The following is a 27187-nucleotide window of genomic DNA, read 5'->3' on the forward strand; positions in this document are numbered from 1 at the left end:
AGCAGGACCTGAGCAGTGCTGTCTTGGTTGTGAGGAAGGACAAGTGAAAATGAAGAAACTTGACCGGAGAAACAGGCAAGGAGATTGGGACAGTGACAAGGAGCAGCCCCAGCTGTGGCTGCATCCTGCAGTTCAGGATTGCAGAGTGCCCTGGCGCTCGAAGGCACTGCTGAATCAAACATGATTTTCCTGTCTTTATCAGCAAACATCCCTTCCATGCTGCACACCTGGCTTCCCCATGTGGATTTATGTTTCTTTAAACTGGTTTGTACACAACGTTTTTCCAATATGACTGTCAGGACTGACAAAAGGAGCTGTGGAAGCCATAACAGGGACAGCTCCCAGCCCACAGGGATGAGGTACCAGTGGTTCCTCCAGCACTGCCCACAGCCAGACTGGCCCAAGCTGCCCATGGACACCTCACGCAGCTGTGCTGGGAGCTGCACATGGGGTACAGGCACCCACATGCCCTCACTGGATCATGCCCTTGGCTTGTGTATCAGAAATGCATTAATTTCCTGCCTGGTTCCTCCTCACAGCTACAGATGAGGATGCTCAATTTTCTCTTCACCTTGTGTAACTCTCATCTGTATTGAGATCAGAGACAATCTTGAACTGTGTGGTGAGTAAGCACCAAATGTAGGTGTAACACATTAGCAGTTGCTGTGCTTTTGACCACAAGCATACATAGATTCACTCACTTCAAGTAGGATTTGATAGGGATGATAGCAACCTTTTACTCTCCTGCAGTAAAACGTATCAAAACATTCAAAGCCCATCTAGACCAAGTTGTTTTGGGAAATCTGAGAACCTGAGGCTCTTAGGTCACTCCTTGTATAAGATTTTATCTGTCAGTGAAATTGATTTAGAAAGAATATTTTCAGTAGCAAATGTGGGAATTTAGATTACGTGACTAAGTTGTACAATCTTTTGTAACCATTTAGCAAAAAAACCTGGCATGATACCTCAAGTGTTGAGGCAATTTGGAGGCATTTTTTAAACCAACAGCTTATTTATTTTTTTAAGACCTGCAGCTAATTTAATGTCATTAATATTTTAATTTTTTGATGAGTTAAAAATGGACTCCTGAGTGCAACAGTAAAAGTGCTAATAGAACTTCTGCTGCAGATTAATCAACTGTGTCGGATCTCAGATACTCTGGAGCTTTGAGATGGCATGTCTCCAAGTTCACAGGGTATTTCCTTCAGTCTCAAGTATGGTCCCTGCTTTAAATTACTCACACTCTGTTGTACAGACATGTTAACAGATGAGTTGCACAAGAACAACAGAAAGTTTGAGATTTTAGATCATTTGCCAGGCAAGATTCCAGTAAGATTTTACAGGAACATAGCACATGAAAAAGTCATCCTGTGCATTATCATGGCTCTTAATTAGAGCAACGCCCATGTGCCCCACCCCAAGTGGGATTGGGGCACAATCACAAACAATTCACAGTTGTTTGGGACTGTGAATATGGAAAGACGGTGCCATATGTTGGATTTATGAGTTTAGTGTACTACAAAAAGAGTAGAGAAAGGGAAATATTATCATCAGTATTTGCTGATGGGTAATCGCTCATAAATCACCCAAATAAAAGATACTGTTCAGGTTGATGTTTCGTGTTTAGCTGTGTTTACCACATTTACTTATGAATTTACTTGATATTAACACAAAGTACTACAAAAACATGACTTGCTTAAGACCCTTCTGGAGGCCCCTGATGGAGCTGGGAATTAGGCTGTCATCAGGTGACTGTCCAGTACTTTTATTGCAGAAACCCAATAGTGATGGAGAGTATGTTATCCTCAACTTAATGATGGCAAACCAGTCAGACTAAAACCTTCCTCTCAAAAACTGCACATCTGCTTCCCTTGAGAAAAACAGATAATCCATGTGTTATTGATATGGGATGTTTATGGCACACTGTGGAGTGTTTCTCATGCTGTTTAGTTAAGTTCATCAGTATGTGCAACAGTAGCACATTAATTGCAGTACAGTCTTTATTAAGCCCTTTTAATGTCATGGTTTTATTTCTTTTATTCCTTCTGTGATCAGAATAGTTTTGGGGCAAGTAAAACACAAGAAAAAAAATGCATAGGAAATTGTGCACTGGGCAATAAAATTATTGAGCTCTGTTTGCTGAACATGCTTCTTCCCTTCAGAGAAACTTGTTTTCCCAAGAAACCAGTAGGAAAATGTGCTTCCTGGTTTTATTTTCTTTGGTATTTCTGTGATGACGTTTTAAGTGATCAGATAATTTTCTTTTCCAAGTGTACTCCGGTTTGTCTGCACAATTGAAAGATATTATCTGTGTAACTCCAGAAGAGCACTAGTGCTAACACAGTGGCACTGATGGGACGAGGACATGTTATAACTCCCCTATGGGCATCCCCTGTAGTAGAAAAGCCAAATTGGAAAGTAATATTAAAGGATACTGGCTTTGGGTTTAGAGACTCTGGTTTGACCTTTATGGGTTCTTCTCTTCCAGAGTTCCAGGAGCATCCCAAAACTTCCATTTAACAGTTTGCTGGTGCAATAGTTTAGGCCTTTTCTCATTAACGTTGCCACTCAGTCACTGGGATGTTAGTCAACATATTGCACCTTAGGGCACATCTGCATTATCCCCTTCTCTCGTTCTCCTGAAATCTGTTGATCTTGTTCGAAGCCAAGTGATGGATCCTGACGCATGAAGTACACTCTGCACTGTCGGCATATTCCCTCTCGCCTGGGGCTGAAGGGTGGGGTGTTTTTGTGTGCCTAACCACTAACTGCTGCAGACATTTTTAAATCCTACCCACTTCAGCATGAGCCTAGGGCTGTGTTTTTGCTGGCTGCTGTTCACTCCTTGGAAAAATGTTCTGACTTGCTTATAGCCATGTAAATATATCAAGGGAAGGGCTTTATAGACCAGACTCCTGGAGTAAAACCAGTTTACTGCGAGCTGTCCTTGGGAGATGGATTCTGCTCTCATGATGGTGTAGATGTCCAGTAACTAACAGTGCAGTCTCTGGAATGACATCAGCATAAATCTAAAGCAAAAGTAAATTTTTGTTGCCTTTCTGCTTTACATCTCGGGCTTGCTTAGAGTACCCCATATTTTCCCTTCCATTTTCAAGGTACCCGCCTTGAAAAGAAAAACTGCCTGGATTTGTTGTAGGTGAGGGGCACTGCAATTTGCCATTACAAAAGTTAATGTAAGAGGCAGGTGAGATGGATGTCCTAGTTCTCACTGTTGCATGTGTGAATAACCAAGTGGGTGAGGCACAGTGCTCATAAAAGGGAGCAGCACACGATTGCCTATTATTTTAGTGTCTGTTTGTGGGATTTTCTCTGACATAGCAAGCCAAAGATTACAGTTTGAAATCTTTACAAGACTGTAGCAGACAAAGGAAGCAATAAACAGACCTTCAGTGTTCCTATCTTTGCTGGGGAACTGATTGATCATTGTTTTAAGAAAATCCAAGCCTTGCCCAAACTAGTCCCTGATACAGCCTTTTGTCATCTGTGATGGTCTAAGCATTTTTCTGTCAAAAGTATTTGAATTGTAATGGAGCTTCAGGAGTTGTTTCATTTTCTCATCAACTGAAAGCAACAGTTCACTCTGTGCTGTGCACATGTAACTCTTCGATTACTCATATTTATCTGTGCTACTGAAATGAGTGAGGCTGAAGTAGTGGACATGGTTTATTTGCAAGTGCAGATGAGCTGGTTTGAGGGCAGTTACCCATAATCTGGAGGCCTTGTGTGGACCCAGTGGATTAAACTTGTGTACCAAACAAGTCATCCAGTGAGCAGGTAAGCACAGATGAAGATGCACATCTCTCCTTGTTCCTGGACCCCTGAGGGTTTCATTGTTGCTCTGAATGCAGACATGAGAGACTTGTGTCCATCATCACTTCAGGATCACCACTGCTTATTGTTTTGTTTTAGAACTGAAAACACCTCCTTCCCTACCAAACTGCATCATCAGCAGGCAGGGTTTAAACATACACTTCCTCCCTGTTATTAAGAAACAAATTAGGTCATTTACCTGGGGCTAGAGAAACTTTTTAAAAGTAAAGATTTACAAGTGTTTTCCTAAGGATGAAATACGAAAGTGTTCATGGGAGATTTCCAGCTCTGGATACTGCTGACAATAAAGTCACGTCCAGAGGGCTGAGATTTCAGTGTGGCCATGTTGTCAGACACTGAGCCCCCCGTGTTGCAGCTCAGGCTCACGGGTTAGTACACTGATGTGAGAGCTGGCTTAAAGCTCTCTCCTGTTTTCCATACTGTTGGTAACATGAGTAACATTTTAAGTGTGCACAATTGTTGTGATATGGGGGATATGACTTTGCATTATCCATGCAAACAAATCACATGTCTAAGGACGGCTGCATCAGGTTGGCAATTCACCAAAAATGGTGAACAGATATGAAATTTGGCACTTTTTACTGTAGAGGTTGAAGTATGTTCTTTATAAATCAGAATACTTGAGGTACTCCCATACGATAGGAACTCAGTAAATACTGGCTTATCACCCCTCCTCCCAAAATGCTCAGCTGTAGAGAAGACAATAAGAATGTCTTCTGTGCCATTTCCTTTAGCAAATAAAATGTGCAGTGAAATTTTTTTGACTTCTCCTTCTTTCTTGAGTAAAATATGCTCTTTGGGACATATAGCTCATTTAAAAATAAACTTTTCAATGTTTATGAGCTGTATTGCTTTTGTTTCAATTATTTCCTAAGTAATTTCCATGCAAATTTTCTATTCATGTTCCTGTCTGTAATAACTGTATTTTGAGTCCCTCTCTCTACACAGGCATACAGAAAGAGCTGTACTGATGAGCGTGTAATATTTTCTTACAGCCTCAGAGGGTTCAAGTGATTACTCTTAAATTATTTTTACTCTTGCTGTGTTATCTTCCTGCAGAAGGGCAGCTTAGCCCTTGTGACATTTGAAGTCATTGAGAAAGTTCCTCCTGAGCTGAAGGGAAGCAGAACTATTCTATTGTGATGGAAGTTAGTGGAAGTGTGGCATATGGAGTGAGCTAATGGTATGATTTCATGTGGTGCTGAGATACTGGAATTGCAGCTGGCTGCATTAGTGTAAGTGTTTCACACTGTGTGAGGAGGCAACCAGTCTCCTCTGAACACATTAAGGAAACTTTATTTTGGGTGAAGAACATTTGTCTTAAGTGGAGTGCAGCAGTGCTGAGCTGCTGCCAAGTGAACCAAGTTAGCAAATGCCACCTACTTTAACAGGGGACGTTTTCCCATCAGTAGCACACGTAACTTTGAATCTGTGTCCTGGCCACAGTGACCTCCATCACACATATTAATTGTCACTGAACAAGCTCTCTTTGCCATCAACCTCTTTGGTGACAGCCATGCCATCCCACTTCACATGATATTTCTGTAGCTGGAAAACTCTCAGTTCATTCACAGCTGAAAGAGTTAGTCTGGGTTTGATGTTTTAAAGTTTAGTGCATTTTTTCCTTGAGTTAATTACAAGCATTGCATGGGTAACATATGCCAGAATAAGATATTTCATCATTGTTAAATGCATGGTGGTAACTCAACACATGGGTATGCACTGACAAGTTTTCTCTTGAAAGACTCCTCAGGGGTTAGATCAGCAGATAGATCACCTTGAAATTTTAGATAGCATATACTCTACCTCTTCTTGAGGCTGTGAAACCAGGCATGAATAGCCTTAAAATTGTCCACACTGATGTCTGGATAGGAAGTCCTATGTGGGATTCATCTTTCTGGGATCAACAGTGCATGTATGGGTGTACCCTACTTAATCATGTGTGACATGTGAGTGCAAAGACTAATCAAGAATATCATCACCTACACTATGCAGTTTACTCTGGTGACATCCTTCTTTTCCATTTCAGTGAGGAATTCTGGGTCAGACCTTTCTTTTCCTTAAAACGGGATTCTCACTATCTAAATTCAAGCCTAGAAGCAGTTAAACTCTCCCTGGTTTAACACTTTTTTGTCCTAAGATTTTCTCTCAAACCTAGAGACATACTTTCTCACAAATATCACTATAATGCAAGAGCTACTACTACTTTGCTCTATCTGTTAGTGTACCTAGCTGTAACTGCTGATTTTGTAATCTGTTAAACAAAACAAAACAAAACAGAACAGAAAAAACAAACCCAAACAAACAACCACCCCAAAACAACAACCACTCACCCAAACAAACAAAAAACAAAACAAAGGGCAATAGGCACAAGTGGGAAATGGCAAAGAGGAGGATCTTTTCCCAGAGAGAATGTTTGTGCCAGTAGCTGTTACTGAAAGGTCTTGGTGTTTTGCTGTTGCCTTCTCAAGGAGTTTCAGGTTCCACTTAGAACAAATAAATAGCTCTCCTCACCCATCTCCAGCTCCTCAGGCACACCATGGGCACATCTTGCAGGTGAAAAGTACAAATACGTCTCAAAAGCCAACACTGGCGAGATGCTGAAAGCTGATGCTGGCAGAGTCCCTGCATAGCACTGCCAGGAAAACTGCAAATGAAGATATTGCCCTTTCTGCTCAGTATATAGGCAGATCTCATCAGCTCTGCCAGTCTCATTATTCCAAATTTTTAATAGTCAAGCCTGCAGTCTAATATTGACACCAAACAGCCAGCCTGAGGTACAGCTCTCTGAAGAGTCCACCAGGCAGTGGAGAAGTTGAGAGGGCCTCAAGAAGCTAAGGAACTCATAAGTTTTCCTTTTATTATAAACTCAAGTCCACCAAAGATCAGTTGCCATGCATATTGCCAAACCTCAGAAGCTACCAGAGAGCTGAAATCATTCAGTGATGCACTTTTAAGACTTGGGTGTGTCACCAGAAGCACAGGAGCAGTACCACTGAGGAGGAACAAAATAGCATGGACATGGCTCATACATATACATCTTACACAGAAATATTTACTTTTCCTTTTCTAAGTAAACCTATGTGCAAGAAGATCCCCACAGATATGATGGAGAAGCTGTAACGATTTAATATCCAAACGTGGAGGATCAAACCCCACACCCCAAAGTCACCATGATAAACTCAGCTAAGAATTATTGCAGCTAAGAATTAATCCTGTGCTTATTTCTGAAACAGCAAAACCCCATGGGCCAATTTCATCTTTAGTTTATCTGATTTCTTAGGAATTGATGATTTTATACCAACGACTAATTTAATCTAATACATTTGTAAGAATTTTGTTCATCTGCATAATTTGGGTAGAAGAAAGGTAGGAAAAATGGGATAAAAGTGCTTTCTTTGTGGGAAGCAGCTGTCTGGGAGATGCAGTCTCTTCAGCCATTACTGCAATGAATGCAACTGCACTGTAAGATTCCCTTTATGTTTATGTCCCACAGATGCAGCCATGTTCAAACTGATGCTGTAAGTGATTAAACTTTGATCTCATGTTCATTAGCTGAGGTGAATGAATGCCAAGAGGGGGTCACCAAAGGAGGAAGCTCTTTCGTGAAGAGATTGGTTTGTGTTCAGGCCATCTTTAGAATATATTCCACAAGTGAACGTTGAGTGTATTTTCCCACTGATGTTTTGAAAATGCAGATCCTAGGTCAAATATTAAAAAATGCATTGAAAGGACATTCTCAGCACATTCTTTCTATTTCTTTTAAATACTATTCCCATTTGTCCCTAACAGCTCCTGAATATTTGACACAGACATATTCTTTGAATATTGCACATTCACACAAGTACATAACAAACAATTCTCTTGTATTTGTTTATTGCTAAGTTATGTGTTGGGAACTGTACATCCCAATTTTTTATTGTACACTTATCTTGTATTGCTTCTAGATGCTGGTCTTTTTTTACTAGTTTATTATTGTTCAGTTGTGCAAACGCTGTTCATTTGTTTTAGGAAAAGCTAAAGGATTCCACTGACACTGCAAATAGCTACAGTAAAGTAAACAGAACAGAAGTAGGAGCATGTAATTCTAATAGCTCAACCCAACCATGGTTCACTGCCCCCCCTCCTTTGAGCTGCTTGCTCTTGACTCTGGCAATTGCTTAGTCTCTGTTTCCATTCTGTCTTATTCCCACTTGGTCTCTGTCTCCCTCAGTTTTCATTATAATATTCTATGCACATGTATTGGCTTGTTGGTTTCCTTATGTTTTGCTTGACTGCATACATTTGGCATGCATTAACTACAGATGCTCTTCTGTCTGCTACATTTTGTGTGCTCAAATGGAGGGGATCGAACCTCTATTGATGAGGGTGGGGATATATGTCTGTCTCAGTGTCTCAGTGTTCATTAGGTATTGAGCATGGCTGTTTATTGGCAAAATATTTTGCTTCTAGACATATTAAGAACACCAGTTTCCAATACACAGAGTTCATGCCTGCACTGCTAAGGAAATACCTTATGGAACTCTGAGTTAAACACTGTCTCCTGGACAGGTAGATAAGGTTCACAACAGTTTGGCACTGTTGGCAAAATATAGTAGTTTTTACCTGCAGTTACAAGGTTAAAGGCATTTGCAATACTGCCAGATTTATTATCAAAACAGTAATTAACTGAAGTGTCATGCAATTAAACTAGACCAGCATGTGTTTGACAGCCTTGGGCAGCTCTAGGAATGTAGTCCCTGGCTCAGCGCAGCACTTAAAAATGTATGTAGCTTTAAGCATGTAGGTACTCCCTGTGAAGGCCAGAGGTAGATCCCAGCAATCAGAGGAACTCAGTGTCTGAGGAAAGCTGCAGGAACAAGAAAAGCTTAGTCTGGTGTTGGAAACCCTAATGGTGTATGTGACAGCATTCAAATACATAAAAGGTGATGGCAAGAAAGGAGATAAGTTACACTGAGAGTGGGAGAGGGGAAGTGATTGTCAGCTGAAGCAGGAATTACTTGTTTGGAACTTCAAGACATTTTCTAACAGCAAGTATGGTGAGAAAATATAGACCAGACCACCTCAAGAGGCTCTGAATCCTCATGGGAAAGTTTTAAAAGTCTTCTAAAGAAAATTCTATGAAGAATATTTAAGATGAAGCTGGACTTCAAACAGAAAGATGGACAAGACACCTAATTGAAGGCCTTTCCAGCCTTATTTTCTACAGTTGTATAATTTTATGTGCTTAAAATTACACATGTGCACCAAAATAAATGTGTAAGAGTCTTCTTTGTAGGCTTCAGCAAATGTTATTCTGACAGTGGGAACAGTGGATCAGTGCTCTTATTGGGCCTCATCTTTCAAAAACAATGGATTCCGTGAACTCAGTGTACCAAACTCCAAAAAATACACACACTTGTTTGTGACAGTTCATCACTTCAGATCACCACTTAAACTGTGCTTTATCCATTATTTTTATCTTGTCATGGTGCCTAACAGAACGATTTTCTTAGTACAGATTTTTAATATCTGTGGAAGGAGGTGTAAATATTTTGTTCTAAATTCTTTAATTTATGCTGGGAACTAAAAACAACTTTAGGTGTTGTGTTTACAAAGCCTTCAGCCAACGACTTTAATCATGGATGTTATTAAAGTAGAATCCAAAGAGCAGTTCCTTTGCGGGCACTGGATAAGAAAGGCAGCCACCATACCATATATCTGGCAACCCTATGATAACAGTAAATATACCCCAAAGGATCCATGCCAAGAGGAACATCTGAAATACATAAGATATGGAGTGATGATGAGCCCAGAGTGCCTTGATTTTAATAAGAGAAAGCTGTGTGTTATCACAGGTCTCACAAGATGAACTTCTGATGGAAGCAAATTAATTGAGCATCTGAATGGCTGTGAAATTAAAAGTTTGAGTAACAACTAAATTTCCAGCCAGTCATCTTGCTGAGAAGAAGTGACACACAACAGACCTGGCTTTTGGAAAAGGCAGTGCTTTTGTGCTTTAGATAAGAAACAGGATTTTTCAAGCAGAGGCATGAAAATAGAGATGGGCACAGTCAGAAGATTCAGAGCCAAGTCAGAAAACCTGCCAGAAACTGGAAGCAGAGGGAACTTAAATAGTTTGGATCCAAGTTTTGAGTGTTCACTTGCAAATGTTTTCCTCAGAACTATTTAAAAAATAATCTGCTCATCTGAAGTCAGTGATCAAGCCCTGAAAAGAAAAGCTTCCTTTTTCATTAGGGTTCTGCCCTACCAGCTGAGCAGCTGGAGCACAGTGTACGTGCCATCATGCCACCATTTCTCCCTTTACTTTTGATTTTAAATACCTCCTTGGCACTGGAGAAAAGTGGGTTTGTAAAATGAGATCCTCTTGCAGGCAGCATTGTGTGAGGGAGTGATAGAATCACTGATGGCCGTTACTGGGGAGAGCAAGGAGCAAAAGAGTCACTTGGACCCTGGGAGCCAGATTATGTAGAGGCTTTCACAGTAAAGCTAGTTACTGCTCATTATCTCTCTCTGAATATTCCTTGTTTATGTTGTTGGTTTGCTCATTACAACTGAAATTGTAATACTCACCTTTTGCAAAAATGGTGAGCTACTCCAGGAAAATCCCTATTGTGCAGGGAGACTACAAGAAAGCTGAAGAGGACTTTTTGGCAAGGGCATGTATTGACAGGACAAAGGGGAATGGCTTCAAACTGAAAGAGGGAAGGTTTGGATCAGATGTTAAGAAGAAATTCTTTACTGCAAGGGTGGTGAGGCACTGGCACGGATTGCTCACAGAAGTTGTGGATGCCTCATCCCTGGAAGTGTTCAAGGCCAGGCTGGACAGGGCCCTGAGTAACCTGGTCTACTGGAAGGTGTCCCTGCCCATGGTAGGGGGTGGAACTAGATGGTCTTTAAGGTCCCTTCCAATGCAAACCATTCTCTGATTCTATGATTCTACCTCTGTGTTCTTACAAAGCAGAAATAAATAATATGAATGGGGCACTGCTCTGTTCTGTTCTCTTCTGGGTCACAGATCTTCTCTTTGTTTATCCTTCAACACAGTTTTTGGTTGGAATTAGCATATCATTTGTGGATTGTATGGTGAAGGTGTGTCTGGCTAGAGATTTGCTTGCAGAAGCATGATCTCTAATGAAAAGTGAGAAACGTGGAGAGGTGTGAGAAGCATAAACAAAATAACCAGGAATGGTGCTGAAAACTGCTTTAAACCCACATGAGAATAAAGATGCAAGCTAAAAGAAGTTCTAGATTAAAGAACAGTGAGAGATCATTAAAAAAAGATTGGAAAACACTTGTTAATGAGCTGTGAGCCATGGCTTTTTATTCTATAATATTGCTCAAATATTTACTCTTATTCTAACTATTGATAAATGGTGTGTCTCTAACTACTCTGTAACTCCAGCCAGTTTCCAGCTTTTACATATGTCTCTTCATAACTGACTCAAAGTCAAGGCAAAAAAAAGAAAGTATGAGATCTGGTTTATTTTAACCCTTGTATCTGTTTATTTTTTACGGATGGTTTCTGAAGAGAAGTGTTGCATCTGTTCTGTGACTGTTCCCTGTGGATCTGGTCTGTTGTTCTGTACCTGTGGGAACATTTGTATGGTCAGGAATTCTATGCTGGGGTGTCAGATGTATATGTGAAACTTGATTACTGAAGTGCTGCATATCAAAATAGAAGGATGTTCACAAATGCTATAATTTTGGCACAACAAGGTACAGATGAAAGGCACCATGAAATAGATAAATAATTAGTATTTATAAAATATTTTTATATGGCTTAAAATTTCCATTATATGGATTAAAAACACATAATTAGCAAGATTCCATACTGATGGTACATGAGTGATTTAGCACCAGTGACCAAATCCATCACAGCTTTGTTTAGTGTCTTCCACTGTGAGCCTCACATTCCTCTGTTGAGGTCAAAAGCCTTTGCAGATCTGTGGATCAAAGCTTTTGTGGATCCAGTAATGACATGGAGCTTCTGGATTGGATCACTTTAAAGAACTTTGGTCAGAATTCTCTTTATATTCAAGGTGCAATAAAAATGAAGTACTTTTCTTACCCTCTCACATATTGTCTCTGCATCCTTGCCCTGGGCCCAGTGTGCAGTATAGAAATAGCAGCCTTGGAGTTCACAGCTTCTTTGCTTACTGAAAATAGCATTAAAAAAAACCCACGAAACTTCAGAACTGTTGTATCAGTCTTCTATTCTGGACTCAGCTGTTTATTGATGCTATAAACTACTTCTTATTTGCAATAATTCAGTTCTTCATTTTCTCATTGTTTACTGGGCTGAAGAGATTGGGGGTGGGTTAGAAAAAAGGGGTACATAGCAGCCTATATATAAGTTGATACTGTAACCAGTGTAACAGCTGACATTTCTGATTAAATGAATATTACTTTTATCATGAATAAATGCTTATCAAAGCAGATATTATGCACAACATATCACCTCAGTATAGACCTGATGGTGCACTTGCCTGCCTCAAGGGAGTGAATGTCCTTCCAGCAGAACTCAATAGGGATGGTGATCTATCTTTCTTGGAAAAAATAGTCAGGAAAGCTAAAAATCGTAGCACTTGTAAATTAAAGTTTCAGGTATTAAATCAAGGAGTAGAAACAATATACTCTAAGTTAAATGAGCAGTTCCATCTTGTAAATAAAAAGTAGCTCAAGGCACAGTTGAAGTGAATAGACTAGGGAAAGGTATTAAATTTGAAAAACTCACACAACTCTGCTTTAATGTAAATTGAAGTAACAGCTTCCCTCCTAGGACCACAGAACTTAGGAATTAATAAATGTCCGTAGCTCCTTGCTAAAAAGAGAAGATGAGGAAAAATTGTGAAAGGAGTAGAAAGAGGACAGTTAATATCTCTGTCTTGAGGAGGATACCTAGCAGTTCTTGAAGAGGGGAAGAGAGGAAAAAAAGTGTTGAAGACGTAATTTTGGTAATGTGGGAGAATGTTTCTAAAGAAGAGACAACTGAAGAAGTGAGAGCTAGTATGTAATGAGATTGAATCATCCTTTAATTCAGTGATTTTTGCCGTGTGAGAGAAGGGTTTCCGAGGCAGCCTCCAACCTCAGTACTGAGAACATGAAGGAAGCTTCCAGCTGCCACGTGAGATGTGTTCTGGAGAGCGATTTTACCAGAGTGTCATGTCCCATCTTGTGCTTGCAGTCCAGCAGGAGATCAGCAGTCTTCTAGTCATGTGTATCGGATAATAATATTTTATGCCTGTGGAATGTATCCTCTAATAAAGGAGTGCCATTTAAGTTGGGGCTTTGCAAGCCTGCACACGGCAGGTTGAGCCTGTGTGCCCCAGGAAAAGCAGGTGCAGCATGACAGCAGCCAAGAAGGATTCAAGCCTTTCTGAGGACCAGTTCAGCAAATAAATAACACTAGAAATAGGAATAAAAACAGTTTCACACAACTTCTTGCCACGAGCAGTGATAGCAAGTGGTATGTCACCTTCAGAACCAAAATAAAATCCAGATTGCTCCTTTGTTGTGCGTTGTTAATCCAGATCTAAACAAATGCATTAGAAACATGCACAATCTGAATTTATACTATTGGAAACCAGTCTCTTGATTTAAAACTGTTTTGCAATACTCAGATAAGCATATGTTTGGAGATTGATTTATGGCTGTGAAGCACCCAGGAGAACGAAAACATGGTGTGAGCTGAAATGCCCATCCCTAATTATACCACCAATCCAATCTGTGCTGTGATAAATGCCAACCCATGACAAATCCGTAGTGATCAGTGGCAATAAACAGGGCTCACAGCAGAGCATGTTCCCTTAGAGGGAACACCTTAGTAGCCCAGCAGGGACTTTTCATTCTGTTGTTTACTTTGGCAGTGAAAAGTGAGCACCGCCCTGAAATGCTTGAGAGCCTAATAACAGGAAGTACCTTCCTAGCAAAGAAAAAGGATCATCTCTGGACAGAAATCTTGTAAAGCTCTGCAGTCTTCCATTCAAAGTCTGACTCAGGAAATTTGCTGAGTGGCCTCAGTCTTCATTATTCATGGTCCTGGGGGATAGTCAGAACTTCCCAGGATATGCAGAGCAGAGCTGTTCTGACATGTTTGTACAAACCCACTTTTTTCCCCCTCAGAAACTGTGCTACCTAAGCTTGACAATTTCCTCAGAAATCTTATTATTTTAAAGGAAACATTTCCATAAGGCCCCTTCACCACTGGACAGACTGTCTAATCACAGGGTTGGATTGACATGGACTTCAGACTAGAGGGTGACTTTTACCCCATCAGTATTAATGTAGTGCCAGACAGTATCTGCTACATCATTTGGTCTCAGGGAAGTTCAAATATGAAGACAGAAACTCAGAGAGGTGAGTTACTGTTCTTGAGTCTTAGGTATGTAAACCTGGCAGAACTGAGTGAAAAATCAAGCCTCATGATTGTATATGAAATATGTGTTTTAAAAATGTTTTTCTTTGCCTGCCTGCTAAAGGAGTGGAAATATAGTTTTGTGCTTTCACACACACACACCCACACACACACCCTTTACCATAAGGAATGATCCCAGAAAAGTGTTGTGTGGAACTATGTCTGAGTGTTACCAGCATTCATATCTGGAAAATCAACTCTCTTATCATTTCTGGGTTTAGATTGTAGCAGTCTCACTTAGGAGTGACTTTCTTCAAGTTCTACCTAGAGCCAGACTACAGCTTGGAAACATTACCGTAGAGTGTTCAAAAATGTGATCTATTTAAGCAAACATTTCGGGAGAAACGCATTGTTTTCTATGTTTAAATCTTAGTGGGAAACACACCACCCAGGCACTGCATACCCCTGTTGTGTGCAAACATAAACACTGAAAAGCTCAAAAACTTGATTCAGCTATTTTTATTTATTTTAAGTTTTTGTGTTTCCCATGGTGGCAGACTGACATGACATATTGGTGGGCACAGGAAAGATCTGTGTTAATAAAGTAGGCTGAGTTTGAATTATCATTTACTCTCTATCCTGAACCCAAAATTGCTATGTACTTTCCATGTGCTAGGAAAGATCCCTGCAGAAGGGATCGACCATGGTATACCTGATGTATGTATATATATGTGTGTCTGTATATGTGTGTATATATATATATATATATATACACATACCAAACATGGCATACTTTTAGTGCATGTTCCATGCTTCTGACATCTTTTCATTGATCAGATACAATAGCTGTCAGCTTTTTTCAACTTGCAGACTTCTGAAGATTTTTTAAAGGTGGAGAAAATCCCTGCATTGTAGATGAAAATCATTTGGCAGTGTACTTCTTTTACTTACCACAAGTTCCTCAGAGAATCTGAGGACTTGCAGGGCAGGAACGTGTAGGGACAGAAAAGGGAAGAGCAAGAGAAAACTGTTCTCAGGGACCTTTCAGGCACCCTCCCCTGCATTTCCCATCCTGCTAACAAGAATCCCTCTCTGTATAGGAGGTGAGTTGTTGTAAGCTGTAGTCAAGCCCAGCAGAGATTTTTCAGCAGGACTTTTTTTCCAGTATGTGTTTTGAATTTTCTGTCAAGATTGCAGGCAGAAATCAGGCTTATTTGCCAACACCCGTCATTTTCTGAGGCAGATCTCCAAGATAAGTATTGTCTCCAGCTTTTGTCCTGTATGCAGTGTTGCACTGCAATTCTGCCTGTGTTTCTTTTTATAATGGTCCTGGTGAGCTAGTCACAAATCATATCTTTTCTTTAGGGCTGCCAGAAAGGTGTTGTTCTTTTTTTTTCACATTACCATTTGTTTGTAAACAGCTTGCTGGGACTTCTCTCCACTGTGTGTATTGGCAGCACCACAGCCAGGTCATCTGGCACTGGTTGTGTCCCTTTGCTGCCTACGTGCCTGAAACTTTTGATGTGTGAGATTAGCATGCATAGTTTTTGTCTAAAAGCCACTGGTGCTAAAACTGTTTTAAGGGGTCACGAGTGAGCTTGCAAACAGGCAGTAGTTTTCTAAAAGCCGGGGTATAGGAAATTATTTGATCCTATGAATCAAACTTGCATTCTGTGATAAGTAAAATACTCAAGGACTGGTTCTCTTTGTCTTTGATGAAGCAGACTGGGCAGTGGGCTGATTGTCAATAACCATCAGAATCAAACAAGAGACTCAGTCCAGCTCATAGCTGTGCTGCTGTATGCAGCATGTGTTGCAGGCAACTCTTACCTAGAGGACAAAGTGAAAGGGATTATTCATCATGCCAGCACTGGGAAGGAGAGGAGTCTTATGGATGAAAATTACTTGGTTTAAACTCACAGCAAAGCTCCTCAGAGTGGCAGTGATCAGGATCATCTGCTTCACAGCCCTGTTCCCTGGCAGATGCTGTGATGTGCTGGACAGCTGGAGTAGCTCCCTAATTTCTATGGGGACAGGGGTGTGGGGTGTGGAGAAAGGGAGAGATGACAGCAGGTCACCTTTGCACACAGGTCTGTTAACATCCCAGCCTTGATGCCATTAGAGGTGATAACTTCTGGCTGTGCCAGCCATCTCCTGCTGTACAGCCTGACGTGTACCGAGATGTAAAATGTGCCCAAGCACCAATGCACATAAAAATCTGTGTGGAAGACCGGACCTTTAAGAGGTCACAGGTGTGTTTTGTTTGTCTGTCACCAAAATTACATGATCAGGAGCAGTCCCAGACACAGAAGACAATGCACTTGTCCATCCCCAGTCTTTGGACTGAGCTGCTTGCTACTGCTAATAGTAACTATTAGGCAGTTGTATTGCAGAGCACCAGGGCCTGAGTGTCTGTCTATACAGACTTGTCTCCGAGCAGAGGTAGACAGCTGTCTGCAGCTGCTGAAAAGACCCTCCTGTCTACATGGTAACAGTAAAAGCAGCAAGCCCAAGTCTTCAGCTGCCTCCTCCCAGTTGGCTGTCCCCTACCAGAACAGCCCAGCCTGTCCTCTCTGGGCTACTACAATTCAGTTTGTCCTGCACTGTTAAGGGTCTCTGTTTTATAATACTCTACATACAGATATAGGTTTATTATAATTATTGCTATTTCTTATCTGTGCTTAATATTATAAACTGTGTGGAATGTTATATAAAGCCAGAAGGAGAGAGGAAAGGCAGTACTTAGCTGTACAATCTTTGTATTAGTGGGTAGAGACAGCCAAGACCTCTTGATCACTGAAGTCTCTTGGGACCTGGGAGATTGAGTTAGCAATGTTTTTTTTTCATCCTGGCGTTACTCACCCCCCTGCAGCCCAAAAGCAATGATCAGTTCCCCACAAGGCTTTTATTCATGCCCGAGGTTACTCACGGTGTTTCCCAAGTGATGTACAATTTGTGGACTTGGGGCACTGAGTCAAGGAGGTGACTCAAGAGGCTCTGGTTGGTTCAGTGGCTGCCTGGCTCAGTTGTGTAAAACCAAGGCATGGAGGGAATTGCAGTTGCTATACAGAAATAGGTGTGGCTTCTCCCTCCCTGTGCGAACCATCCTTGTGTGGGCCTGCACTATTCCAATCAGCTCCTTGGCTGATTCACTCGTTGTGTAATTTATGTGTCAGTCACGACAGAATTATTAGATCAGTGTACACCTTATTCTGTGCTCCAGAGCTCCCTTTCAAGTTGAAGATGACAAGTTATCATAAGTTGGCTGTTTCTAAACCATGAACACAACTTAAGCTCTTAAATAATGGACAGAACAAGCTGGTCTAACTTGGAGACCCTTTATCTTAGGGCTCCCCTTGCAGAGTAAGAAGTGATTTAGATGTGCTGTGGCACAGCCCCCCTCCAGGAGCAGTGAATGTGCAGGGTAGAGTTCTGCCTCAGTTTCTCAACTTTTTCAGAGCTAGCATCAGGTGCTGTAAACTGTTGGAGCATCTTTCACCAGGAAGATGGTGCTGTCTTCAACTGTAATTTGATCTCTCTAGCTGCCAGACTGAGGCATCGAGGCTTCTTTGTGTGCTGGGAGCAGGGAAAGCAGCAAACTGCATCTGGTAAAACATTCCCAGGCACATCCAGCAGCAGTGTGGCTCCACCTCTACATACTTCACCTTCTACAAGCAAAATTGAGCAGGACAAATGGGGGATGGAACGATGGTGATTTTACCTCCAAGAGAAGCTCAAGGTGCCTCCCCTGCTCTAACCACCAGTGCACACACCACTGTTATTGCAGAAGTGGCAGCTGATGACCTGAAGTGAGGTCTGCTGCAGTTAATTGATTGTGCCAGCTGGACACCTGATTTGCAGTGACTCTGAGTACCTGAGATAATCACTGACTTCAGTAACAGGAGAAGCAGCTCAGGACCTCTCTAAATTATGTCCTTGATGTTGACTTGCCCCATAGGAACCTGAGGGAACTAATAATGTTTCAGCAGGCAGCATCTTCAACTCCATCTTCTTAAAATGTGGAGTCAGTGTTTCTCAAGATGTGATTTATTTTCAGTTTCCTCTTAAGTCACCTCTATGTCATACTCCACCTCGACCTTCTTTTCCTTTCCAGTAAGAAACTGGCAAAATGACTCATGAAGAGATGCTCCATGAGCACTTTGTTCTCAATAAGCATTAAACCAGTATCTTTGTCCTGACAACATTGCAGGGATTAAAATACTGTAATTTCACATTTTATCAAAATTTTGATGGCTGGTAGACAAAGGTAAAGGAAGGAGGAAATTCCTCCAGTCCTGAGATCATTATCCGAAAATGTGAGGTCCCACCTCTTGCTCTAGTGAAGTCTGTGAGCCATTCCAGTAAGTCTCCCTCATACTGATGGGTCTTACAGAGCCCAGGGCATTCAGTGCTGCCATTTCTTGAACACCTTCTATCCGTGAGCAGTCAGGCTGTGTCTGAAGCACACACTGTGGATTGTGCTGGAAGCAGATGTCAAGTGAGTTGAACAAAGTGCAGTTGATAATAAGAGGGCAGTTTTTTATGTGTCATGTTCAAAGAGCACAAAGTTCAAAAAGCTAGAGCCACTTTTATGCTTTTTGGTCAAGGCTTAAGCCAAGTGCCCTTTGGCTGAGCCCCAGGATGAGCTCTACATCTCTTAATGACTTAATTGCCACATGCAGCTTGTTTAGACAACTAAATTTCCCTTGATTAATGTTCTGAAGGCAGAGTAATGGATGCTTCCTCCATGCAGGCAGGAAATTATACTGCATAAATATCTGCCTGCTGAAGATAAATGTAATTACAAGTTCTGGGATTTAGGAGATGCATTGATGAATTCTGAAGAAGTCTTGATCCTCATCAACGAATACAGGGAACACTGCCTTTGGAGTGGAGTGCAGTGCTGTAGAGCAGCCATGTCCCTGCACACCTTTGGAAATTTTCAATATGGAACTTAAAAGAACAGAGTACTATCTTGACAGCACACATCTGCAGCCCCTCAAAAGATCTGTGCAAAAATCCACATGAAGTGTTAAGTTCTTTCAGGGGAACAAATCTGTCAAAATCTGTGTAGGGTGATAAAAGCCAAGGTGGATTCTGATTCTTGTAAGGAAGCACGGGGCACCAAATGGCACCGTCATGTTCAGTAGGGGGAAAAACCTTTACACAAGGTATAGTTAAGCTTTAAAAATCTTTGCTGTAGGACACTGTACATACTAAAATGTACAGATTCGAAAACTAACTGGACATATTAATGGAAAATGTCTGTCAAAGAATGACTGCAGTGCTGCTGCATTTGACTCTGTACACCAGGAAAATATCTATTTGTTCTGTTCACATGGTCTTCCCATGAGACATGGTTAGAAGACAGGGTATTGAGCTAGATGGAGTTTTGCTTTGACCCACCATGGCTGCTCTTCTGCTTCAGTTCCTATTCAGTGTTGGTTTGCAGGTAGTATTCATGGAAGACATTTTGTTCCTTACTCAGTTTGGTGTATTTTTATTTATTAATGTTGCTGTCTTCTGAATAGAGCACAGATATCTGTGGGTTGGCAAGGCACTTCAGACCACTGACTTGAGTGTTTTTCAGCCAATTTGTAGTAGCTCATAGTTCAGCCCTGTGTATTTGCAAGCTTGCAAAATAATGCTTAGCTTGCAGCCAGCTTTTCAGTAGCATCAGCAGGTGCTTGTAATTTCCTATAAGAAAATGCCAAATCAGATCTCAAATCATGTATCAGAAAGTACTGCCACAACTATTCATGTGCCCTGACTTAAGCCTTCACACCTCTGTCTGGGATTTAAATAGTTAATCTACCTGAGCAAATAGGTAGGAGCCTTTCTTATTTCAATAAAGTTTGATTCCTGGAGGCAGATCTTTTTTTCCACTGAGTGTCAGATAATTGGAAGGGTAGGGTGAGGCAGGAAACCACGACACGCCTTTGTTGGGACTTGTTAAAGAGCACGGGAATAGAAGAGCAGAAGAAGAGTGAGATTAAACCAGGTTAAATAAAGAAGAGGTGAACATTTTTGGATGATCACTCAGATTCCACACACCTTTGGGAGGACATGATATAAAGTGAAGGTGGCAAATTTTTGGTAGAAAGGAAGCGACTGAGGAGAAAAACAGATTTTCAGTTCAGTAACCAAAGCACTCCAGGTAAGTTACATTACTAATAAAAGCAGCAAAAAAGCAGAAAAAGGGCTCCTTTTTTTTCTGTCTTCCAGATTCCTTTAAGAACAAGGCAAAATAAAGGAGGTGTTACTTTTTTCTGTGGGGAATGCAATATAAAAAAAAGATTGTGTAAGAGCTGGATCATTTTGGTTTTCTGTTTGTCAGTCTTTTAAAGTGAGTATCCGGTGAAAGGATAGGAGATAAGAAATGTGAAGCCAACCTACGGGTACATTTTTAATGCATTTTGTGAAACTACTGTAAAATAGATACAGTTTAGCTGAATGTTCTCTGTTCCATAAGGGTACCAGCATGGTGAATACAGATCATCTGTTGGCTGTTTTTGAAACTGAGCAGATCTGGAATGTGCTGGAAGAGTAATGATTGTAAATTTGAGCTTCAGATGGTGGGTGCAGGGTGTAATATTAAGTAAGTAAACTGCTTTTGAGTGAAGGTTTGTGTTGCCTTGGACAAACTTTGCTTTGTCTCAAACAGGGTTTATTTATCAGCAGTGAGTCATTTACTATGGACTTTGTGCCATATTTTTGTCATAGAAGATTATGAAGCACTGTAAGGTGGTTTTGTCACAATTAAGTGAGATAAGTCTGATTTGAGAATCAGTTTGAATCCTTCCTACAGCAGGTCTAGCAATTTGAACATAGTGGCATAAAGTGAAAGACTTGTCTTCCTTTCCTGTCTTCAGACTGACTTGTAGAGTGACTTTGGGAAAGTTACTTGTCCTTCTGTGAGTAGCTGCTTCATCTGTGAAATGGTGACAGCAGCACTTTCCTGTTGTGCAAACACTTTTTTGATTAATACCGGGTTGTTTGTCTTCCTTTCGGTGCCAGAGGCAAGAAGTTGTGCAGGTCAGAGTGGCCTTGCTTTGGCCCCTTTCTCTTTGAGTAGCTTGATTAAGTAGGGACGGTGAGGACACATTTTTGAAAAGAAGGCATCTGGCAGAGCAGAGTGATGTCTGGGCAGCACTTGTTGCTTGTGCTCTGGGATATGAGCACATATTGGTGTCAAAGAAGCCAGGAGAGGTTGTGGGCAGGGCAAAATTTAGTTCCTACAGCATGTCCAAGCTTTGGTTGGACATCTAACCAGCTTCCCTGGCATTAACATCATCCAGTGAGTCTACAAAATGAGCAGATTTTAGAAGCATGGTTTGGTTGATTCAGTTCTAACTGTGTTGGTTTTAGTAAAATAACTCGAAAGGAACAGCTTTTAGAGCAGAATGAGAAAGTCAGATTCCTAGTCTGTGGGGTAAAAGAGAGATAAAGGGCTATTTTTTAAGCAGTTCTATTAGTTCCAGGATAGTGACACCTGAAAGGCTTGGTTAAGAGGACAGGGCACCCTAAAAGACATTTGACATGATGAGAGACAGTCAGTGGCATCGTTTGGAGTTGTCTACTGAGTCTCAGAGTATTCATGATCAAAGGGTTCCACTGACATTAAATATTATTAATCTCAACACTTGCAGGTGCCTCTTTCTCCTAATGGAGTGTCTCACAGCTGGAGCCCTATTAAGGGCTCTCTGGAGAGAGGAGAGAGCTGCAAGGATGTGCTGTGAGTGCAACAGCATTCTGACATGAAAACTGGGAGGACATTGTGGAGGGATAAAAGAATCTGAAACATGCCTACTTTTAATTTTCCACTAAAATACATCCTTGTGGCTATTCACCTACCCTTTGAAAAAATGTTTATAATAAACTTTATTACCATTTCACCCAATACCTAAATTCTAAAATAATAAGAGGGGTTCAAATGTCCCATCTCAGCCTGGCTCAGTGCCTTTGCCAGTGTGCTGCACTCAGGCAAGTGGCACAGGGGATGCAGGAGGCACCCTGCACTGTCAGGCTTTTGTGGAAAGCACATACCTGAGCATGCCTTGCAACACTGGGCAGCTGTTGCTGTCTTGCTTTCAGTGCTGTCCAGAGAGGAAGCAGTGTGCACAAGTGTGGCAGTGCCAGACCTCTCCTGCTTCCTAGTGCCAATAATGTCTGCAAATTCCCTGTTTCTGTGGGTGCCACAAGCACTCTACAACCTTGTGTTGAAGTGTCCATAGGGGTACCCTGTCTTATGCTGCCTGGCTTATTTGAGAGTGATCCCACTTCACAAGTTCCTGCTTGTTGCTCAGGGATGATTCCAGTTGGCTTCTCTGATTCAACAGCACTATTGCTTTCCACAGACATAGCCCACAGCTATGTCTTTGTGAATCCAGGTAGGAGCTGGTGAGATGAGCCAGTCCTGGCAGATGATGGAAATCCATCTCAGTCAGCCTGCTAGAGCCTGGGCTGGCTTTTGCATCCATGTGGCAAACACACATGCAACATGGATCAAAGTGCGCTGTGTGCTGGGGCCAGGCTGTGGCATGCATGGCTCCAAAGATGTGCTTTAACCTCTTGTAAGTTTTTTTTAATTGCTATCACAGCAAGATATTCCCCTCTCTCGAGAGAAGGCAATAATGCAGAAGATACATTCACTACATGGTGGTGCTGGCCTCTTCCAGCATCCATGACCAACAACACCTCCCAGTAGCAGAGAGGAAGTGGAGTTCTGGGGCTACAAAGCAGTAGAAAAGCAGTTTCCAAACTGTGTTCCTTGCCAAAAACACTGACAAAGCCAACAGTGCTAAAATCTAGATAAAAGCTTCCAGCATCTTTTTTTATGGAGAGGGCTTGAAAGATGCTTCCAGTGTTGATGTAGAAAGGAAGAGTAGCCAAGATACTGCCTTTCCTTGGAGGAACCCTTACTTTGCAGGAAACTGTCATCCTGCTGGAGGAGAAACTCTCCTAGTGCATATAGTTGCAGTCTTGCATATGTCTTGGAATCAACACCCTGGATCATCCCCTGGAAGTCCACAGTGCTAACAAGCACTGTGAGGATTGAGCAGCATCCCGCTGCTGCCAAGGTTGTGTAAGGACTTGGCTGTGTCCTCAGGAACCCCATTTATAGGACTGTTTAGACATGCTCAGGGTCAGCAGTGCAGAGTGAGGGCTGTGGGCACTGTGTTGTTCTCTGCAAAGTTCAGCTGAGTTTGTCACAGGAGGCTAAACTGGCTTGGCTGGCAGTGTGCCTTCTACACTCAGACTGTTCCTGTTCAGCTCTGGGAATAGCAGTTGTTGGCAAAGACAAAATTGAATCCGAACGTCAGATATTCCTGCAGATTCTCTGCTGCATCCTGCCCTGTGTCATTATTTATACCTGGGCAGTACAAGCGTAACATCAGGGGGGGCTGCACTTTCCAGAAGAGTTAAGTGGAATTGTGAGGATCAAACTCAAATGGTAGCTGTACTGAGGGGCACAGTCTTGGGTTCTACCTCAAGAGGAGCTTTAAAACTTAGAAGGAATTTCACCCAAAGCTTTTTTTTTTAGACTCAACCTTTTAAGTGTGTAGGTTTTGCTACAGCTGGACCTTTAAAGGGGAGACTTCAAATGTAGTGAAGGGTTTTACCCTATTGCAAGCTTGTGTGTAAATTAAAATCTCTTCCCATGGTTTGTGGCTGCACAAGATGAAACGTTATCTTAGAGAGACTAGGAGTGAGCAATTGTGTGGTTCCTTCTGACAGAAGTGTTTTCTCTTCTAGATGATGTTTCTTTTCCACAATCACGTTTTCTTGTGGTATTTCTGCTTTAGCAGACAGTCATACCTCTACTAGAGATTATAATTTTGACTAGAAAGGGGTCCAAGTCATGAAAAAGAGTGTACACAGCATTCACAGCATTGATTCCAACACTTTGTAGACTGACCTGAGCTGGCATTAAATTAGATCAGATCCCAAAGCCACAGACAGGGTCCTCAAACTGTCACTCCTCTACCTGTAAAGCAAGATAAAGCACTTCCTACCCAAATTCCTTGCTGCCAAAAATAGCTAGTTTAAAGGTACATCCAATCAGTGCTGTGGCTTTAGGATCAAAGTACCATGAGAATGCAGTATTACTGTTGACAGATCAACAGTACTCTGCCTAGGTTTTTCTGACAGTACTGGCAGAGTGCAGGTAACTTACTCCTGAAACTACCTGCACAGCTAATCCTGTACTGTTGAGTCCTGCTCTGAGCAGATGTGTGGGAGTAGTGTTTGGATCCTGTGGTTTTCATCAAACCCTTATAGGGGCACAGCTGGAGACCAAAATGTAGTACCACGGAGTCTGGATATAAATCCAGGTCTAAACTCAATCACTGAGTGGATTTGCTTCAATTGCCCCTGTCTCACCTGGCAATTGTAAAGCCTGTTGGCTTTACAATCCCTGCTGGTGTTTCAGTATCCAGTGTTGTAGGTGCCAGTCTATTAGTAATAATCATATGGCTCTGGAAGGGCACTGTGAACTCCCTGGCACAGATATCTTCCAAGCAGTCTATTCTCCAGCTGAAGGAAGCAAGTGGGACTTGTGGGGAGCTGTTGTCATTTCCTACTTTCATGGAGCTTTGAGTGCAGTCTCTCTGTTTTCCTTGCAGGTGGCAATGATATGGATTCTGTAACAAAGAAAACAAGGCAAGATGGATCAGAAGTTACTGAAAGACGTAAGGAGGAGATTTTTTATTTTTATATCACACCCCAGAAAACCCAGAAGTGGATGGCTAGTTTTGTAAGGGGTTGAATGCTGATGAGAGGACTAGAACTAAATTCTGCTTCTGACTCTGGTCTCTCTGCTGAAGTCAGAATAAGGAATAGAATGGGCCAAGATCAGACATTTAGAGATGTATATCACAGCCTGATTGTTTAACCAGATGATTGCCCTGTGGTAGCATTTCTAGCCAGTAGTGTGGACTTTGGAAGCTGCTTCTACCTCTGATATCAATGCCCTGTGTAGCCTAGAACATGTTCTTTAGATATCTCTTTGGGGCTTTGTGTAAAACAGAGGCTAATTTCCTGCTGACTGTATGGGAATTAACTAGTAGGAAGCTAATAAGGGGTCTGACCATGGGCTTTGTGGTTACAGCCATGGCTGTGGTTCAGAAGTGCCCAGAAATAATAATAGTTTCATGTTTTACAGGGATCTTGTAAAGACAAAAATCTTCCGTGACAGTGATGTTCTTAGAGATAGAAAGACCTGCAAAGAAACACAGCATTGTGTGCTAATGCAACCACAGTCCCCAGGCAGTGTGGTCTTAAGGGACTTTTATTTAAATGAGTTGATCTTCTTTGGCTGAGTCATGCTCCTGCATGGCAAATAAGTAGAACATTAATCTAGTTTGGCTATATTAACATCTCATTACATCTGCACCCTTTTCTTCCCTTAGTTATTACAGAGACTGTAACCACAAGACTGACGTCCTTGCCACCCAGTAAGTAATTTTCAGTCATTGCATTACTTCTGCTCAGTGTTCTGTGCCTCTCCATGCTATTTGTCTGCATTATATCCATTATTTCCATAAATCCCTGGATGCAGCAGGTCTCAGTGCATAAAGATTTACACTCAAAGAAAAGCAATTTTCAGGATAGCCTTTCCCAAAATACTGGTTACTGTGGAGAAGGAAGAGTATGTGGCGAGCTGTCTGGGTATTATCAGAAGCAAAGCCACATACTCCACTCTGGTAGACCAGACTCTCCATGGATTTAAGTCCAGATATAGAGTCTGCAGCCTCCTCTGCTGGGGTTGCAGTGTATTATTCTCCTGTCATCTTACCCAGTTGACAACAGTGAGTGAATCTTTTTGGGTAATATCAGAGGTCACAGGTCATTTCTACCTCTGTAGGGAAGTACAAGTACCAAGTAGGGAAGAATCCTCCATTCTCTTTATCCCACCATATCTGTATTAGCTTGCTGCAGCTGATTTGGGAAGGAATTGCACTATCATCCCATTTATGATGAGGGTTAACAGAAGTATCCTTCAGTCTGTGTAGGGAGCAAAACTTTACAAAGTTTTTTTTTTGCTTTTCCCACTCCACTGGGTGTGGAGTGGGAATGCTTGTCTGCTCTGCCAAGACACTTCCTTGCAGCTCTGATCTCTCACCAGACATGAAGCTGTGCTTGTAATTGAGTGTGTGGACAGCTTTGGGTCCCTCCTGACTTGTCTTGCAGTGTCTTTGCTATTCTTATCTTCTGCCTTGAGAGAATGTCTCATTTTGTGCTCATCTCTTTCAGAAGGAGGGAGCAGCAGTGGGCTCAAAACATCATCCCACACTGGAGGGAGTGGAGTGGAAAAGAGGTCTTACACCCATGGCAGCAGCTACATGACCTCAAGTAAGGAATGAAATCATTGCACAGTGAGGAAACAGAGGGCAAAGACAGCATAAATGGGCTGAGGAGATATGCAGAGCAGGGAAGTGGGATGAGCCAGAGGTAAGGAAAACAAGGTTTGTGAAAGTAGAAGTGGCAAACACATACTCAAAGCAGAGGTATTCCTTCCCTAAAGTTGGGTTTGAGGATGGGTGAGTAAAGGACAAAATTCCCATTTTCCACAGAGAAAAACCTGATTTCAGGAGAACAACAACAAAAAATGCCATTCCCACTGTTTCTAAGAAGTCATTCAGAAATTGAATTTTCCTTCTTACATTTTTTTGCAAATCACAATCTTTCTGACCATTTCTGTTCTAAAGACAGTTTTGATTAATCTTTTTATTGGTCTTGCTGAGGGTAGAATATTATTAAAGAATTTCCTAGAAAAGGTTTTCTTGTGCTTGTGTGTCCATGGCTTTAGCACTTTGTACAGTCTGCCAGATTTTCTAGATGTGCTAAATCATTATGTGCTGCCTACTCCATGAAAACAGGATTCTTCTCTGACAGCATTCTTTGCCCAACTGTTAGACTGTCATAGCAAAAGTTTCTAAATAATAAGGTTCCTAGCCAGGTATCTGACTCACCTCT

General features: G+C 41.6%; 1 protein-coding gene across 2 annotated transcripts in view; it reads left to right on the plus strand.

Annotated features, from left to right (window-relative positions):
- The first annotated feature begins 594 nt into the window (after positions 1 to 594).
- COL17A1 (collagen type XVII alpha 1 chain) overlaps positions 595 to 27187 on the plus strand; it is a 60149-nt gene continuing 33556 nt past the window's right edge. The window contains exons 1-4 of one of the 2 annotated variants that reach the window (XM_051800679.1): positions 595 to 622; positions 24835 to 24900; positions 25621 to 25665; positions 26465 to 26563. In XM_051800679.1, coding sequence (XP_051656639.1) covers positions 24846 to 24900; positions 25621 to 25665; positions 26465 to 26563 — 199 coding nt within the window. In that variant the 5' untranslated portion in view covers positions 595 to 622; positions 24835 to 24845. Of the gene's footprint in view, positions 623 to 24834; positions 24901 to 25620; positions 25666 to 26464; positions 26564 to 27187 lie in introns of those variants that run through there. The other variant, XM_051800680.1, reaches the window with a different exon arrangement.

Source organism: Manacus candei, unplaced genomic scaffold (assembly GCF_025592945.1).
Source record: "Manacus candei isolate 608988 ecotype Guabito, Panama unplaced genomic scaffold, ASM2559294v1 h1tg000050l, whole genome shotgun sequence".
In the NCBI taxonomy this organism is placed as follows: Eukaryota; Metazoa; Chordata; class Aves; order Passeriformes; family Pipridae; genus Manacus; species Manacus candei.